The sequence below is a fragment of the Cladophialophora psammophila genome, assembly GCF_000585535.1.
Source record: "Cladophialophora psammophila CBS 110553 chromosome Unknown aczJe-supercont1.4, whole genome shotgun sequence".
In the NCBI taxonomy this organism is placed as follows: Eukaryota; Fungi; Ascomycota; class Eurotiomycetes; order Chaetothyriales; family Herpotrichiellaceae; genus Cladophialophora; species Cladophialophora psammophila.
Genome location: NW_006912925.1, coordinates 1183959 through 1200052, shown reverse-complemented (window position 1 = coordinate 1200052; position 16094 = coordinate 1183959). Strand labels below are relative to the sequence as shown.

General features: G+C 53.7%; 6 protein-coding genes across 6 annotated transcripts; 4 read left to right on the top strand and 2 right to left on the bottom strand.

Moving 5' to 3' along the window:
- Positions 1-970: 970 nt before the first annotated feature.
- A1O5_03349 (uncharacterized protein) lies at positions 971-2640 on the top strand (the record flags this gene model as incomplete). Its single annotated transcript, XM_007743960.1, has 3 exons — positions 971-1211; positions 1269-1810; positions 1867-2640. 3 exons carry the CDS (start codon positions 971-973, stop codon positions 2638-2640), a joined length of 1557 nt encoding a protein of 518 aa, XP_007742150.1.
- A 397-nt stretch (positions 2641-3037) lies between these two features.
- On the top strand, positions 3038-4441 carry A1O5_03348 (ketol-acid reductoisomerase, mitochondrial; the record flags this gene model as incomplete). The annotated part of the gene is made up of 4 exons (XM_007743959.1): positions 3038-3248; positions 3309-3340; positions 3395-3673; positions 3725-4441. 4 exons carry the CDS (start codon positions 3038-3040, stop codon positions 4439-4441), a joined length of 1239 nt encoding a protein of 412 aa, XP_007742149.1.
- Positions 4442-4994: 553 nt separating this feature from the next.
- Positions 4995-6374, top strand: A1O5_03347 (threonine dehydratase; the record flags this gene model as incomplete). The annotated part of the gene is made up of 2 exons (XM_007743958.1): positions 4995-5373; positions 5464-6374. 2 exons carry the CDS (start codon positions 4995-4997, stop codon positions 6372-6374), a joined length of 1290 nt encoding a protein of 429 aa, XP_007742148.1.
- A 1187-nt stretch (positions 6375-7561) lies between these two features.
- Positions 7562-9238, bottom strand: A1O5_03345 (uncharacterized protein; the record flags this gene model as incomplete). Its single annotated transcript, XM_007743957.1, has 1 exon — positions 7562-9238. The coding sequence occupies one exon, from the start codon at positions 9236-9238 to the stop codon at positions 7562-7564; it is 1677 nt and encodes a 558-aa protein (XP_007742147.1).
- A 1110-nt stretch (positions 9239-10348) lies between these two features.
- A1O5_03344 (serine/threonine kinase 16) lies at positions 10349-12399 on the top strand (the record flags this gene model as incomplete). The annotated part of the gene is made up of 7 exons (XM_007743956.1): positions 10349-10548; positions 10624-10831; positions 10905-10921; positions 10978-11080; positions 11152-11991; positions 12056-12147; positions 12216-12399. 7 exons carry the CDS (start codon positions 10349-10351, stop codon positions 12397-12399), a joined length of 1644 nt encoding a protein of 547 aa, XP_007742146.1.
- A 1115-nt stretch (positions 12400-13514) lies between these two features.
- Positions 13515-15085, bottom strand: A1O5_03343 (uncharacterized protein; the record flags this gene model as incomplete). The annotated part of the gene is made up of 2 exons (XM_007743955.1): positions 13515-14980; positions 15010-15085. 2 exons carry the CDS (start codon positions 15083-15085, stop codon positions 13515-13517), a joined length of 1542 nt encoding a protein of 513 aa, XP_007742145.1.
- Between the last annotated feature and the right edge of the window lie 1009 nt (positions 15086-16094).

Below are 16094 nucleotides of genomic sequence, written 5' to 3'. Positions count from 1 at the left end.
CAAAAGGACATCTCAGCGGCATCTGCTGTGGCGGCGTGGGTGGTCGCCCTGGGCGCACTTAGGGCCATGTATGAGGGGGCACAATAGGTCCTCTTGCCGAGTGCAGATGTCTGATTAGAGCATCGCTCAAACTCCGGATTAGCTGCCGGCCCCGCCCAACCCACTAGCTAAAGCGCCTATACTCGGAAATATAAGACTATAAATCCATATCCAAACCCGCCTGATTTAACTCGTACTTGTACTCCACACCGAGTTCATCGTGATAGCAGCCAGGGTCTGTGACAGGCGGATAACTCCAACTTAGCATAGATGTCGAACATAAGACACTCGGTCGACAACAAATCGTTACTTCACGATACTGGCGGGTGCAATAGTGGGCACGGGGCGTTCAACTGCCGCAGTGTTTTCGAGCATTGCTCCGGCGTTAATGCAGGCACCTGCAGCAGAGCTAACGATTCCGCGAGAGTCTACTGGCCTATCAGTCACAGATATGCATCGTGGGTGCCGATTCGAGATCGAAGATTGCGCTCAGGAATGGACTTTTGACCAGGCCTTGTTTCGACTCTACCCTTGTTCACGCTCTGTACGGTTCGATCGCGGACTGGCCGGGCTGGTGTCAAGAAGTTTTATACACACCGGAAACCTGAAGGTTGGTTCGAGCAGGGTGAGTATATGACCTTAGATATTCGTTCCTCACTGTGTGAAAGTATTGCGCCGCGCCTGGCTGACTATCTATCATCCATTTCAAGGGTCTGTTCGCTACGCTTCACCACCATGCATGCGTTGTCTGCGCCACTGCACGAATGCAATGGGTTTGCAGGAAAGCCACTCCACTCACACTGTATTCGTTGTTGATAAAAGACACTCTTTCCCCCGCTCAGCCGTGTGAGGATCTCCCATGCCGGCTCTTCCCCGTAGCCTTGAGCCCCTTGAGCCCCCAAGCTTCTCGGATCGAAACCCAGATACCGCCATGTCGGACGTTTCTCTCTTTTCCGGGCTGTCGCTCATTCCGTTGCGAGCTCTGGGCATAGCATTTGGCGTTTGGGTTGTCTATCTTGTCTGTCTGGTTGTCTATCGCCTGTATCTGAGTCCTCTGGCCAAATTCCCTGGACCGCCGCTCGCTGCTCTGACACTGTGGTATGAATTCTACTACGATGTCATCAAGGAAGGGAGATATACATGGAAGATACGCGAACTGCATCGCGAATATGGTCAGTATTAAGCGCAGCCTCGGAGATCTATCACATTGGCTAAAACACATATTCCAGGGCCGATAGTGCGGATCAATCCGTATGAACTCCATATGGACGACCCAGAATATTATGATGAAGTCTATACCGGCCCAACGAAGCCGCGCGACAAATGGGCATGGTCCGCAACCATGTTTGGGAATTCGTCGTCGCACTTTGGAAGCGTGCCGCACAGTTTGCACCGAATGCGACGGGCGCCCTTGAATCCTTTCTTCTCGAAGAAGGCAGTGGTCCAGCTCGAGCCCATGATCAGATCGGTCGTAGAAAAGCTTTGTGCGCGACTGGCGGGCTTTCAGCAGACCAAGAAGCCGGTCAATCTGCGCTACGCCTTTGCGGCGTTGACAATGGACGTCATCACCGACTATGCCTTTGCACATTGCTACAATTGCCTTGACGAACCCGACTTTGCGCCCGTGTGGCCCGAGGCTGTCGATTCAGTCTCGGAGCAGAGCCATGTCAACAAGCAATTCCCCTGGCTGCTGCCTGTCATGAAGTTAGTACCGCTGTGGCTCGTGGAACGGATCAATCCACACATCATGCGGCTGATCAACTTTCAGATTGTTCGCATCAAATCCGCTTCCTCTGATGGCGCAGCTGGCTAATGAGACCATTGTAGGGCTTAACTCAGCAGGGTGCGGAAATCATGAAGGACAAAGACACGAGTAACAAAAATGAAAGTCACCCCACGATATTCCACGAGCTCATCCACACAAGCGAGCTGCCTCCGGAAGAGAAGACACTTCAGCACCTCGTGGACGAAGGGCAATCCGTTGTTGCAGCAGGTCAAGTCACAACCACCCACTACCTGAATACCACGGCATATCATGTTCTGGCGAACCTGGATGTCCTTGATAAGCTGAAGGCCGAGCTCGGGGAGGCCATGCCTGATGGAAAATTGTCTTTGTTACAGCGGCTCGAGAGGCTTCCTTATCTCACTGCAGTGGTGTACGAGGGCTTTAGGATGTCCTACGGGGTGACACACCGTTTGCAACGAGTCTCTCCTACTGAAGCTCTCATTTACCACGACTATGTCATCCCCGCCGGGACGCCAGTGAGCATGACATCGATCTTCATGCATGAAAACCCAAAGTACTTTCCGGAGCCCAAAGTGTTCAAGCCGGAGAGATGGCTGAACCCTGGCTCCCGAGATAGACTGGAGAAGTACCTGGTAAACTTCAGCAAGGGCACCCGGGCGTGTCTAGGGCGACATCTCGCCGAGGCAGAGATCTATCTCACCTTAGCGGCCGTGTTTCGCAGATTCGACCTGGAGCTATACGAGACCACCAGAGACGATATTGATGTGGCGCACGACTTCTTTAATCCGCAGCCACGGCGGGGGTCGAGAGGCTTGAGGGTGATTGTGAGGGAGGTATGTAGCATGATTAATTAGAAGAGCTTTCCATGTCCCAAATGAATGTCCCAGAGTGGAGACGCATTGTACACATCAAGACCCATCGAGCATCTGGATCTCGTCGACCCCTACGAGGTACCTATGTGTGTCACGTGCGAGCGAAGTCTGCGGAGTGAAAATGCTGGTGCGGGGCGGGGAGGCTAGAAGGTCTCCGAATGGTCCGACAGCCTCGCCGTTGTCGGAGCCAAGCAAATCGAGTGTAGTGTACCCAGTACCCAGTACTGGGCAGTTGGTGCAGCTCCGTGTTGTGAGTAAGAAGTGAGAAGTGAGCCGCCCAGCAAAAAATTTCCCCCCAAGGTTCTTATAGCTTCCCGAGTAGTCACGCACCTCTCTTTTCTCTCTTTCCTCCTAGATACACACACATACACACACAGAAATGGCTTCCAAGACCTTTGCGCGCACATTGCGCACTGCCTCCAAGCAGAAAATCAGCACGCCCACCGTCCAGAAACGCTCCATCGCTTCGGCGTTGGCGACCAGACCTCTTGTTGCTGCCACGCAGCGCCCTTCGTTCGCAGCTCCTGCCCAGCAGCAAAAGCGCGGTATCAAGACCATCGATTTCGCTGGCACGAAAGAAACTGTCTATGGTGCGCAGCACACTCTCTTGTCGCCTGGGGGTTAACATTTTGCTGATAATTCTGCTATAGAACGGGAAGACTGGCCGCGTGAGAAGCTTCTTGTATGCTGACTCCTCCAATCTCAAACGTACCGCCTCTACTGACCACACTGCCAGGACTACTTCAAGAACGATACGCTTGCTCTGATCGGCTATGGCTCGCAAGGCCATGGTCAAGGTCTTAACCTCCGAGACAATGGCTTGAACGTCATCATCGGCGTTCGCAAGAACGGCGCCTCGTGGAAAGAGGCGGAACAAGACGGCTGGATCCCAGGCAAGAACCTGTTCGAGGTGGACGAGGCTATCGATCGGGGAACCATCATCATGAACCTGCTCAGTGATGCTGCGCAGAGTGAGACCTGGCCCGCCATCAAACCAAAGTTGACCAAGGGCAAGGTAAGATAAGCGCGGCCTGTTTTCGAGGCCGGGGCTGACGGTACGGAACAGACTCTGTATTTCTCCCACGGCTTCTCCCCCGTCTTCAAAGACCTCACGAAAGTGGACGTCCCCAAGGACATCGACGTCATCCTCGTCGCACCCAAGGGCTCCGGCCGAACCGTTCGAAGCTTGTTCCGTGAGGGCCGGGGCATCAACTCCTCCATCGCCGTCTACCAGGACGTGACTGGAAAGGCTGAAGAGAAGGCCATTGCCCTTGGTGTCGCCATTGGCAGCGGTTACCTGTACAAGACCACCTTTGAGAAAGAAGTCTATTCCGATCTTTATGGTGAACGAGGATGCTTGATGGGCGGCATCCACGGCATGTTCCTGGCCCAATACGAGGTCCTGCGCGAACGTGGCCATTCTCCATCCGAGGCATTCAACGAGACCGTCGAGGAAGCCACTCAATCCCTGTACCCACTCATCGGCGCCAATGGCATGGACTGGATGTATGCCGCTTGTTCAACCACCGCCCGTCGCGGTGCGATCGACTGGTCGAGCAAGTTCAAGGACACCCTCAAGCCTCTCTTCAATGAGCTCTACGACAGCGTGAAGAATGGCACAGAGACCAAGCGCAGCTTGGAGTTCAACAGCGCACCTGACTATAGAGCAAAATACGAGAAGGAGATGCAAGATATCCGGGATTTGGAAATCTGGCGTGCCGGCAAGGCTGTTCGGTTCGTGAATTCACTGCCCCTCTCGCATGTATACGAGGCCGCTTGCTAACGATGATGACAGGGCCCTTCGACCTGAAAACCAGTGATGGGTCTCGGTGCACCAGGTGTTGATACCCTTTTATGTGGCTTTTTTTTGGCAATCAAAAGTTGAGCAATGTATCAAATGGCGAGGTCTCTGGATGGGTGAACATGGATCTTGACAGCAATGCGGCCGCTTTGTGCACTTGGGAGATTTAAATGCTCCAATGCCCAATGCCCAATGCTTGCTGAGGGAGTCCGATCTCGGCAGAGCTTCGGACATCTGCACGATTACCAATTTCATGCTTTTGGATCGTGGGTTTTCAATGAAGATTTGTTGCGACGTCAGTTTTCTTTTCCACTGATTCATTCCACTGCCTTTTCTGTTCGTTTACGCAGTTTCTTAGATCAGTCTGCTTAGTCGTTTCATCCATTCTTCGGCGTCTGAGACTTGGACCAAAAGTTGTTCGATGCCGATTATTACACCAGTATCACACAACATTTGAGAGGCACAAGCATTGAGCACACGCCCAAGTAAGCGTCAGAAATACAGAACAGTAGGGCAAAGCGACCTTGAGAAAGGCATGGCAGATCCATCAACCTGCCCGCCTCTAACACCCTCCTCCATCAAAGGCGCCTATACAAAGATCCAACCCTACATCCACAAAACCCCTCTTGTAACGAGTAGATCCCTCAATGCCATTGCCTCATCGCGCGACCCGTCCGCTTTTCTCTCCGACAACCCACCACCTTTTGATTCTGCCGAACCAGATGTCAACGACAATGTCGACGCCGGGCAATCGAGCGATGCTCTGCCCCGCTTTCGCTTGTATTTCAAATGTGAGAATTTCCAGAAGATCGGGGCGTTCAAAGCCAGAGGCGCGTTCCACGCCGTGACGAGGCTGATTGAGGAGTTGGGCATTGACGAGGTGAGGAGGAGAGGGGTCGTCACGCACAGTAGTGGTGAGTCTGGTGGTCAGCGAAAAGAAGATGCTCTAACTCCCTTGTAACACCACACCACATCCAAGCCAGTGCTTCTTACATGGACCCAAGGAAACCACGCTCAGGCCCTCGCCCTGGCGGCCTCCACATTCGCCATTCCCGCTTACATCGTCATGCCCTCGATATCCACCACATCCAAAATCGCAGGCACCCGTCTGTACACCCCGAACGTCATCTTCAGCGGCTCCACCTCGGACGAGCGTGAAGCCGTTGTCGCAGACGTCATCAAGGAGAAAGGCGCGATCTTGGTCCCGCCCTATGATCACCCCGACATCATTCTGGGCCAGGGCACGGTCGGGTTGGAGATGGAGGAGCAGCTGCGCGAACTCTCGGGCACTGGAGAACAGTCGATGGAGGGCGACGGGGCTCGATTTGACGCGGTCATTACCCCCATCGGCGGTGGCGGGCTTCTAGGCGGCACGGCCACGTTCTTCTCTTCCCAGCCCGACACCTTGGTGTTCGGCGCCGAGCCGTCCTTCCAGGGCGCCGACGATGGCCGTCGGGGGCTCCTCCAGAACAAAAGAATCGAGCACGTCAAGTCGCTGACCATTGCTGATGGTCTCCGCACCCCCGTCGGCGTGCTCAACTGGACCATCGTCGCGGACAAGTCCAAAGTGGAGGGTCTCTACGCAGTGAGCGAAGAGGAGATCAAGATGACCATGCGGCTCGTGTTTGAGCGGCTCAAGCTCGTCGTGGAGCCGAGTGGCTGCGTGCCGTTGGCGGTGGTGCTGTTCAACACCGATTTTAGACATATGGTCGCCGAGAGACAGAGAGTCTCGAGGGAAAAACACGGAGGAGCCGACAAGGCATACTGGGATGTCGGCGCGGTGTTCAGCGGCGGGAATACAACCATGAAGGCGATCGCGACGCTGTATGGCGAGGGGAAGGGAGCAAAAGCGGAAAGAGAGGCGGGAACAATCAGCGTAGACGGGACAAAGAAGGTCGAGGATGTTGCGGGATGAAGACGATCCAGGAGATACCTCGGACATAGTGAGAATAAAACATACTCCCTATCATAGTGACCTATAAACCTCTCCTGTTCTAAAGAGCAGACAGAGCAGACATTTCCACAAGTTTTCTGCGCCGCACTGAGTGGATTTCAGGCTCGTCCGCTCCGCTTTCCGTCGGTCGATCTGTCTGTATGTAGCCTCCTCCACTCCGCCCGGTGTAACACGTAAGAGGAGGAAGAGGACTTGAATGATGCATGTACACAGTGGCAACGTGAGGCAATGGTATTGGATAAACTATCTAATGACAGTGATGACAGCTATGAAGTAGGCGCTTAAGTGCCAAAGAGCTACAAACCTCCCCCCCCCCCCTCACACTTGCCCGCAAGAAAATAAGCCCAAAAAGAAGCTCGCTTCCTAGCCACACCGAATAAATGAGCCCCCAGAGCGGACAAAGAGGTACTCGGTATAGAGAAGAAGGGGGCAAAAAGAATATTGATGAGAGGAGTGGGGTTCGAACCCACGCATCTTTCGATAGCAGAGAAGTCAAAGAGTTAACGGAAAGACTTAAATCTGCCGCCTTAAACCACTCGGCCATCCTCCCAATTGTACAAATTAATTTGTTGCTGTCTCGGAGCATAAAATCAGTTAAATTTTCGAGAATCCAATATATGAATAAAAGTCATGAGCTAGCTGGGTGTGAGGCTGACGAGGGTGAAAGAGCCAGTCATAAAGGAATGTTATACGCTAGACATACCGAGATAGGCGCCTGCCGAGGAGCTGGTACAGGACTCGGTACAAGGTCCTTTGAGTACTACTCGGTACCAAGGCTGCCTATTGAGCCTTGCGAGGTAGTCAGATCGGTTGTTTCACCCCGTCCTTGACAATTTCAGTAATCCTCCAGCCCCCCATGGAATTATTTACCTGCTCTAACCACCGCGCCCAACACACGTACACGCCCGTATTGAAAGTCACATACCATGTTGACAGACACCTCTACGCCGAGAAAGTATATGCGGTGTCAATCATGGTGGCTCGCGCCTCATCATTCGCTACGGCCGCATACGGCGAAAAAAAGCCTCGTTGGTGCTATGTGCTCGTCCCTTTCACGGGACAAGGCCTCCTAAAGTAAAGAAGTTTAACAATCTCGGCCACCTTCATGCATTGTCCACATAAAAGGTGAAACCACAGAGACAGGGCGCTCACTGCAGTCCCAAGACATCCTTCAAGATGGCCAACGCCCCAAACAACTGACTATCATGGTACTTCCTCGCGACCACCTGCAGATTAATCGGCGCCTTCTCGAAATTTCCTTCCTCCCACAACTGCTTGACATGCGCGCATGCATCGCTCAGCGGCTTATAGTCCTGAGCATACACCTCGCCCTTCTCGGCCTTGATTGGAGTCGGGATAACCACACCGGGGTAGTCGATGAAATTGTACAGGGACGTGTACGTCCAGTAGAAGGCCGTGTCGTGAGCCGAAGCCGGTCCCACGAAGCAAGGCCCAATGACCACGTCCACGTCCTGAGCGTTCCAGTTTTCGGCAAACGCGATACGGAAGGCGTCTCTCTCCCAGCGCATGTTGCTCACGTCGACGCCGGTCTGCATCCCGTGGGGTTCTGCATCCTTCCAGATCCACGACGAGAGCGGGTGGATCGGTTCTCCGGTCTCGCTGATGTGCTCGGCCATCGCCTTCCCCCCATCTGGCCAGTACATGCGAAGGATCTTGGCCCACGCTCCGGTGGCGTCGTAGGGCGTAAAGTCCTTGACCTCGAGGATTTCCGAGTACTTTGGGTCGGAAAGGAGCTCTTTCGCCCAGGAAACGGCTCGCTTGACAGGCGGCTGAGGATCGATGAAGCCGTCGTTGCTGATCACGCCGACCTTCAGACGTCCACCGATGGGCGTTTGGAGACCTGTCCAGGGCATCGGCACGATCCTCGGATCTTCGAGATGTGGCTTCGCCGCAATAACGTTGCTCGTGAACAGTTCCATGTCTCTCAGGCTGCGGCACATGGGTCCGATTGAGCACAAAACATTGAGCTCTGCCGGAAATGGAGCCGCAATCATATCTTTCATGGGCAAGGTATATGACGTGGGTTTGAACCCGTAGATACCACAGAACGCCGAAGGGCCACGGATGCTGCCGCCAATATCGGTGCCGACGCCCAAAATCGACCCTTTCATCGCTATCAAGGCTGCCTCGCCGCCCGTCGAGCCGCCGGCCGAGAGATGGATGTTGTAAGGGTTCAGAACTCGGCCCCAGTGCGAGTCGGACTCCAGATGCATCAAGGTTTGAGGTTGGTTCGTTTTGCAGTAGAAGACGGCTCCCAGGCTTCGCAGGATCGCCACCAGCTGGCTGTCCTTTTCATTTTTAACGATGCTACCAAAGAAGCCCATGGAAGAATAAGTCCCGGCAATGGGCATGTGGTCTTTGATGCTGACCGGAACGCCATGTAGAGGGCCCATGGTCTTGCCGTTCTTGGCCAGATACTCGTCGAGCGACTTTGCTTGCTCGATGGCTTCGTCCATGAACCACTGGGTCAAGCAGCAGGTCAGTTGATGGGCGACGATGGCACGCTTGCAAAACGCCGTGGCAACAGCGACAGCCGTGTATTTGCGGCCAGCGATGGCCTCCGCGAGACTTGTGGCATCGTAGTTCTCGGTAATTTCAATCTCTTCGGGAGTCAAGATGCCAAAGGTGGTCGCAAGTCCCGATACATCCTGCGGAGGGTTCTTGACTACATCCTCGGGGACGTAGTATTCCTGTGGGATCTTTTCATTGAAGGCTCGAAGCAAAGCAGTTCGCTTTGCTTCGTACTCTGGCGTGCCCTCGGGGACATTCTTGGGCTGAATGACGTTGAACGGCCTGGTCACCATCTTGCTTTGGTCTATATCTGAAAATGTCGAAGACTGGAGATAACAGCCTGGGCCTCGAGAGCTTTTACGATCACTCCTCTGTTTGCCAGCGGCTCGCAACGACGTGGTCGTCGAGAGTCAATTATTCAGTCGATCCACGACAACCAATCTAGGGCGTTGATCGTGCATCTCCGCTGCGCAAACGCTTCTCGCTGGCCACAGATATCCCCAAGTGGCTTGGATGGTGTTCGCATCCCTCGTTCGGGTAAAGCGTCACACCATAGAAAGCATCTCCCCGCAAGGTTTCCCACGGTGGTCCCTCCGTGACGGCGAAAGTTTGCAAGCTTTGTTGCGAAGTGCGAGACTCAGCCAATCCCTTCCATTTGCGCAGTTGATCCGGCTGCTTTGAGACAGGGCTGCAGATAGGCTCCCCAGGCCTCGTCGCAATAGCCTAGCTCCATCATTCGTCCGCCGAGCCCTTCGAGCCATGGACATTGAGGGATGGTCAAGATATCGAACAGGATAACGTGAGTGGAGTCTTTATCAACTGCCTTCCTTGAACGAATCGGAGATTGTCCGTGATTTCTGGAAATCTTGCCCCTATCAGACGCTTATTATTCCCAGGATCTGCGAAATAGTCACCACCTATTCAGGTACTAGGGCACCACACATACTACAGAGTCCGTTCCGAACCACAGCAATTCCGCGCTTTTTTCAACGTAACCGATGGCACATGGCCTTTTGATCACCCTCCAGCATGCCGATAGCGGCCCCTGGCCATGCTCTGGATGAACGCCACCACGCAATGGGAAAGCGCCCTTCTAACCTCCAGGCAGTGGGTGGACATCTCCACCGGTGCCCAGATTTGTTACCGTGGAAGGACGGAGCCTTGTGTTGACGAGGTGACTAGTTTATAAACGGGATGAAAAAGACGACGACAAGCCCCTCCATGGGAAAGCTAGGGTCTTATGTGCAGGCTCGGAAGAGTACAAGGGAAGACATAAGTACCCTGGGGTGTCCTTCCTTTCGCCCTCGCCCATCTCTCCCTTTGATCCCCCCAGGCATTGTCACCTTTTTCGAGACAGAGGTTTCTGCTGTAGTATTTGCTACTGCAGGAAAAGTCGCCAAACCATGACCATCCTCACCGAGACCACGCTGGACTCGATCCCCGGCACGGTCCACCTCGTCGACCTGGACCACAGCATGCACACTCGACATGCTGACGCCGGGGCCGGAGACATCGTCCTCGTTCCCACCCCTTCCAACGACCCCGACGACCCGCTCAACTGGTCTCCGCGAAGGAAGATCCTCTCGACCATCTGCACGAATCTGTGAGTCGCGGTTAATCCTGGCCTGGCCTTGAAGAACCCCTCCCGCCCTCAGAAGGACTGACAAAGACTATTTAGATACACCTGGTTCACCGGCATGTCGGTGTCCACTGTCTATTCTGTCCTTGTGCCTCTCTCGGCGGCATCTGGCGTCTCTGTCTCGACGCTCAACCAGGGCACCGGCTACATGTTTCTGTTCCTTGGCTGGAGCCTGCTCTTCTGGCAGCCATTCTCTCTGAGATATGGCAAGCGCATGACCTATTTGATTTCCATTCTCGGATCACTTGTAAGTCGGGGGGCGTTCCCAGGCATAGCCACTGCCAAAATGTCGTTTTATGTACTGACCTTTGCCGTTCCAGGGCACCAGCATATGGAGGTAAATTGCACTTCCTTTCAATCCGGTCTCTGAAAGTGAATACTGATCACGTGCAGCGCCTATGTGACCAGCAACGGAGAATGGATCGCCAAATGCATCATCCAAGGTTTTTTCAATGCTCCCATCGAAGCTCTGCCCGAGATCTCCGTCACCGATGTGGTATGATTCTTTCTGTCTCCCCGGTACCATGGTGATATAATTACCATGCAGAAGCTGACGGCGTTGGACAGTACTTTACCCATCAACGAGGCACATACATGGGCATCTACGCCTTCACCTTGGCCGGCAGTAATTACTTCACGCCCGTTCTGTGCGGATTCATCGCCGACGGCCAGGGGTGGCGATGGGTATTTTATTGGCCCGCCATCTTCCTCGCAGCCGTCTTCGTCTTTTTGTTCTTCTTCATGGAAGAGACGAACTACACGCGAAAGACTGCAGGGCTCATCGTGGAGGTTGACACGCCGCCGCCAGAACCTGCTGCCGGTGGTGTAATGGACACGACAGCGGATAAGGAGAAGAACCCAACGACCGTTCTCTCGACCGATGGTTCGCGGACGACCGAAGAATACGGCCCGCCCAAGACGTTCGCCCAGAAACTGTCGCTCTGGAACACGCACCCGGGCCAGCCCATGGTGCAACGCGCAATCCGCAGCCTGCAGTACCTGACCTGGCCCGTCATCTTCTACGCGGGCTTCTCGTACGGGTCGTACCTGATCTGGTTCAACGTGCTCAATGCGACGGCCTCGATCATCCTGGGCGGACCCCCGTACAACTTCAAGCCGTCCATGGTCGGCCTGTCATATCTGTCGTGCACCCTCGGCGTCATTTTGGGCTGCCTCATCTCCGGCAGACTGAGCGACTGGCTGACCATCAAGCTCGCCCGTCGGAACAATGGCATCATGGAGGCCGAGCAGCGCCTATGGCCCTTCATCCTCTGCGTCCTGCTCGTCCCCGGGTCCTTGATCTTGTGGGGCGTGGGCGCCGCGCACGGGGTCCATTGGTTTGGCCTGGTCTTCGCAATGGGTTCATTGGCCTTTGCCACGACGTTTGGAGTCACGCTCAGTGTCAACGTAAGTCCCTTTCCGGCCCTTCAATTGCCAAGATGGAAGCAAAGACTGACGCAAAACTTGGCAGTACATGATCGACAGCTACCACGGCATCAGCGGCGACGCCATTGTGACTGTGATCCTGGTGCGGAATACCATGTCCTTTGCGATCAGTTATGGGTAAGTTTGGCCCCCCCTTGTCCCTCAAGAAACTTGGTCGAACCGCTGTCTGATCCGCTCGCCCACAGCATCACTCCCTGGTTGACCAACCTGGGCTACCAGAACTGTTTTATATCTGCGGCATTCATTGGCATGGCCGCCTCGTCCGTCTTCTTCGTCATGGTCATGGTAGGCAAGAAATTCCGCGTCCAAAGCGCTGCGAAGTACTGGAAGCTCGTCGGCGCCGACAGGGAGAAGTCGGAGGCGCTTTGAGCAAGACCAAAGTCGGGTGAACGAGCATTTCTGCTTTTGAAAGGGTTTCTTGGACCGTCATCTGTCTTGACACAACGAATCAATATACAGACCGATGTTTTTTTGGGGGGGGGGGCGCGCGTACACCCCATATTGCGTGTGAACGGGTGCTTGGGCATAGGTTTCAAGGGCCTGCACCTCGTCCACAAGCGTCGTAGGTCCAATTTCTCAGACAAACACGCTTTCCGCCGGAGGTGTACCAAGCATTAGTGTAGTAGAATGCCGGTCAGGTCAGACCCATCGGCCTCGACTATCAATTCAACGCGAGTCGTGGCTATAACGTCGGAACGTTGCCCCGCTCCATTGGAAGAATGTTCCGGGGTGATCCATTCATTTTCATGAGCTTCCCTCGTTGTAGTATGCTTCACTCCATTCAAGCGGGTGCTGGCTTTGCCAAAGGCACTCGGTCCTGTGTGACGAAAGACCGCTCAGAGAAAGCCAAGCCAACGGATTCGGTACGAGAATAAAAAGCGAGGGTTTGGTGTACGTAGCCGGGTCTGGATGGCATACTCATAGCACACAAGCCTTTCACACCGGAACTCTTCTCTGTGAGACCCTGCTGTGCTGCTCCCCTCCATCTAATCCCCATAGGGATCGAACTGTCTGCTCATTGCCGCGTATCAAGTGATGTACCTCCGTAAGCGCTACCGGGCCGGTGCTAGCGGGATAAATAATAACGCAAATCCTTGAATCATGTCAATGAGAGGACGAGTCAGCAAGATTTTTGACAGAGAACTCGCTGATATATCGACTGGAATACTTGGAGAACCATTCCGTCGATACAGAGCTTGATTGAAGCAGCGTCCTGGGAAGCAGGCATCGAATGAAGCTTGCTCAGGTTGGCCGGTCCGAGAAGAATTTAGAGGGCGCCTCGACTCTACGAAGGCACGGCTTGAAGCTCCTGTCCATGGAGAAAGTGAGAAGAATCAAGTCCGCATCACGACGTCTCCGAAGGCCAGAATTAGCCTCCAGGATTGCCATCTGAAATGGTCCTCTTGTTCGGTCGCCATAAGACCAACGGACCTCACCGTGAACGACAGGGCACAATTCAGAATGTCACATAGACGAGAGGTCCGTCACCTGCAAATAATCGTGACCTCACCCATCGCTCGACTCTTCAATCTCTCCGTGAGATCTTTCTCACTTATTCCCAGCTCCGTACAAATCTCGTCGAAACAGTGGGTGCCATCGAGGAATTCCACTATGCGGGAATTTAGAGTTTGATCATCCGCATGAGTTTTTCCAACACCCCTAGAGTGCTTCTGCTTGTGTTTACTCCGCTGCGAAGACTCTTCGGTGAGATGTCGTTCACTGGACATGCTGCGCGTCAAATTTGGATGCTGGAGAAATTCTCCTTCAGCGGGACCATACGGAAAGGTTCCTTTCTGTGTGCGAATGGCATATCGGTGGACCCGATAGAGCAATCCCTTGATGACTCCAAATGTCACAAACCGCCGCATATCGATGTTTGCGAGCATATTTGCATTCTGAGTGTACCATTCTCGCACGGTGAGACCCTGTCGCAGATTGGCGAACAGCTGGACAATCCCGACACCATCGACGGGATCGCCTTTACCCGTCAACGGCCACATTTCTTCATCTTGAAGGGTCGCATTCGTCAAGCCGCTTGTTCGTCGTTCAGGAGCGCCGTCAATGACGGCTTCCTCCTGCGCACCAGGGGCGAATGCTGTGTTGACGTACCTGGCACATTCCTTCTGCATTTCGGGGTCCTTAGCGATCATATTGGCGAATTCGGCGGTCGGGGCGTAAACTGCATTGAAGCTGAAGATATCAAGCAACAAGATACAGCCATAGTACAGTAAGTGTTTGACGCACTTCTTTGTGAGCTTGAGGTCCGCATCTGCAAGAGCTGCAATCCTTTTGACGCTATTCACTCCGTTGATGAAGGGGATGATTCGTAGCATGGTCAGGTCCCAGTTCTCATCCACCATCGTCTCGATTCGAACAGTAAACAGGGGAACATGCCAGGGCTTGACGCTGGCTGGATTTGGCAGCGAGGGAAACAATTTGATGTTCAATGTATTCAATTCATCGATGGGGATCATGCATTCACAGTAATTGTTTAGATCTTCCATCAGCATCTCACACAGGCTGTATATCTTGCCCGAGTTCGGGGGCGAGGCGTCGTCACTCAAAAAGTGCGATTGTTCCTCCAGACTGCGCATCAAGTGTGCCAGTTTCTTCACCACGGACTTATACGAGGGCACGTCAATCGTCGCAGGATCGCCGAGGACAAGGGCGAAATTAAAGATGAATTCGTTGCGCGGGTAGTGCGGGGATGTCAGACATATTGGATACGACAGTACAAGCGTGGGAGGCGTAGTCGACGTAAGCGGTGGAGGTGAGAGGGAGATCAGGTTCCCACAGAGCGATTGGCGAGGGATCACGAAACGGGAGATGGTGGAAAAGGAGAGAAGAGGTATTGTTGACGAGAAGGAGGACGACGGGCCATTGGACGAGGCAGACGGGTCGCTCGCCGTCAAGATCGAGTCCTCAGGCACTTGATGCACGATTTTGGGACCTACGCCTGTGTCAAAACTTGGGAATCACCCGTGGTCGAGGAGGGACGGGGCGGCGCGCCTTCGTGAGGATCGAACTTGCTGTAGAATATCGCTTTGATAGACATGTTGTCGTTGGTTCGACGGTCCTCGCACCGCGTCAGGCGAGTACGTGTACCGTTGAAGAAATGGACCGATTGTCCTCCAGCCCAAGGGATTCACATTCGCAGAATAACAGTCTCGTCGAAAAGAGGAATCAAGGTCGCGGTTGTAGTTAGAAAGAAGAGTGCGCAGGACGAGGTTTGCGCAAGTGATGTCCCGTGACCCACAATCAAGGCTGTAGCCTCGACACCTTCAAATGGGCCATCTTTGTTCGTCTCTTACTCTCATTACTACCCTCCCCCCTTCCCCCCCAAACAACATTCAAAAATAAGTAGCACAGTCTGACAAGAGTAGAGTGATTCACTGTTAGATCGAAGGTGCCCTTCATTCACGTTTCAGTATGTTGGCTATCTTTAGGAATAGTGGCCCTCTTGTCATTCATTCTATACTGTTCATTATATTCGATATAGCGGCCGCTTTGACGTTATTCAGCCCTCTTGAGGTACATACTCCGTGACAGACTGTGCCACTTATCATTGACTTCGACTTGCCCCCAAGTCACCTGTATAAAACATCGTCGACCAATAGTCACAGAACGAGGTCCTTCCGACAACGCTCTAGCCTTCAAACCGGTGATCATTACGATGTCGCTCTGCCTCGCTCGTGCTACCGAACCTCACCACTGCCCGAAACCTCCTCAGCCGATTCCGCAGCCGCGCCTAATGACGTCTTTCTCCATGAGTGTGTTTCATGCCTGAAGGAACAAGAAAACACTCTGCTTGGCCCTTTCAGGCAAGGTGCGGAGATGACAGTGCAGCCGCGCTGGGGCCTTGGAGCGCGAGACGATCGTTTATTCCGCCCCTGAGAGGCTTCTTTGTTTACCCGTTCGGCTCGCGGCTTGTAGCGAGCGATGGACGATGCTCATTCGCTGTCAAGACGGAAAACATGAACAGTTACAAATCCTCTGGAACAGCTTCCTTCCTTGTTCAATGAGTTTCGACATTATCACAGGTGTATCTCAAGCGGATCTGGCTC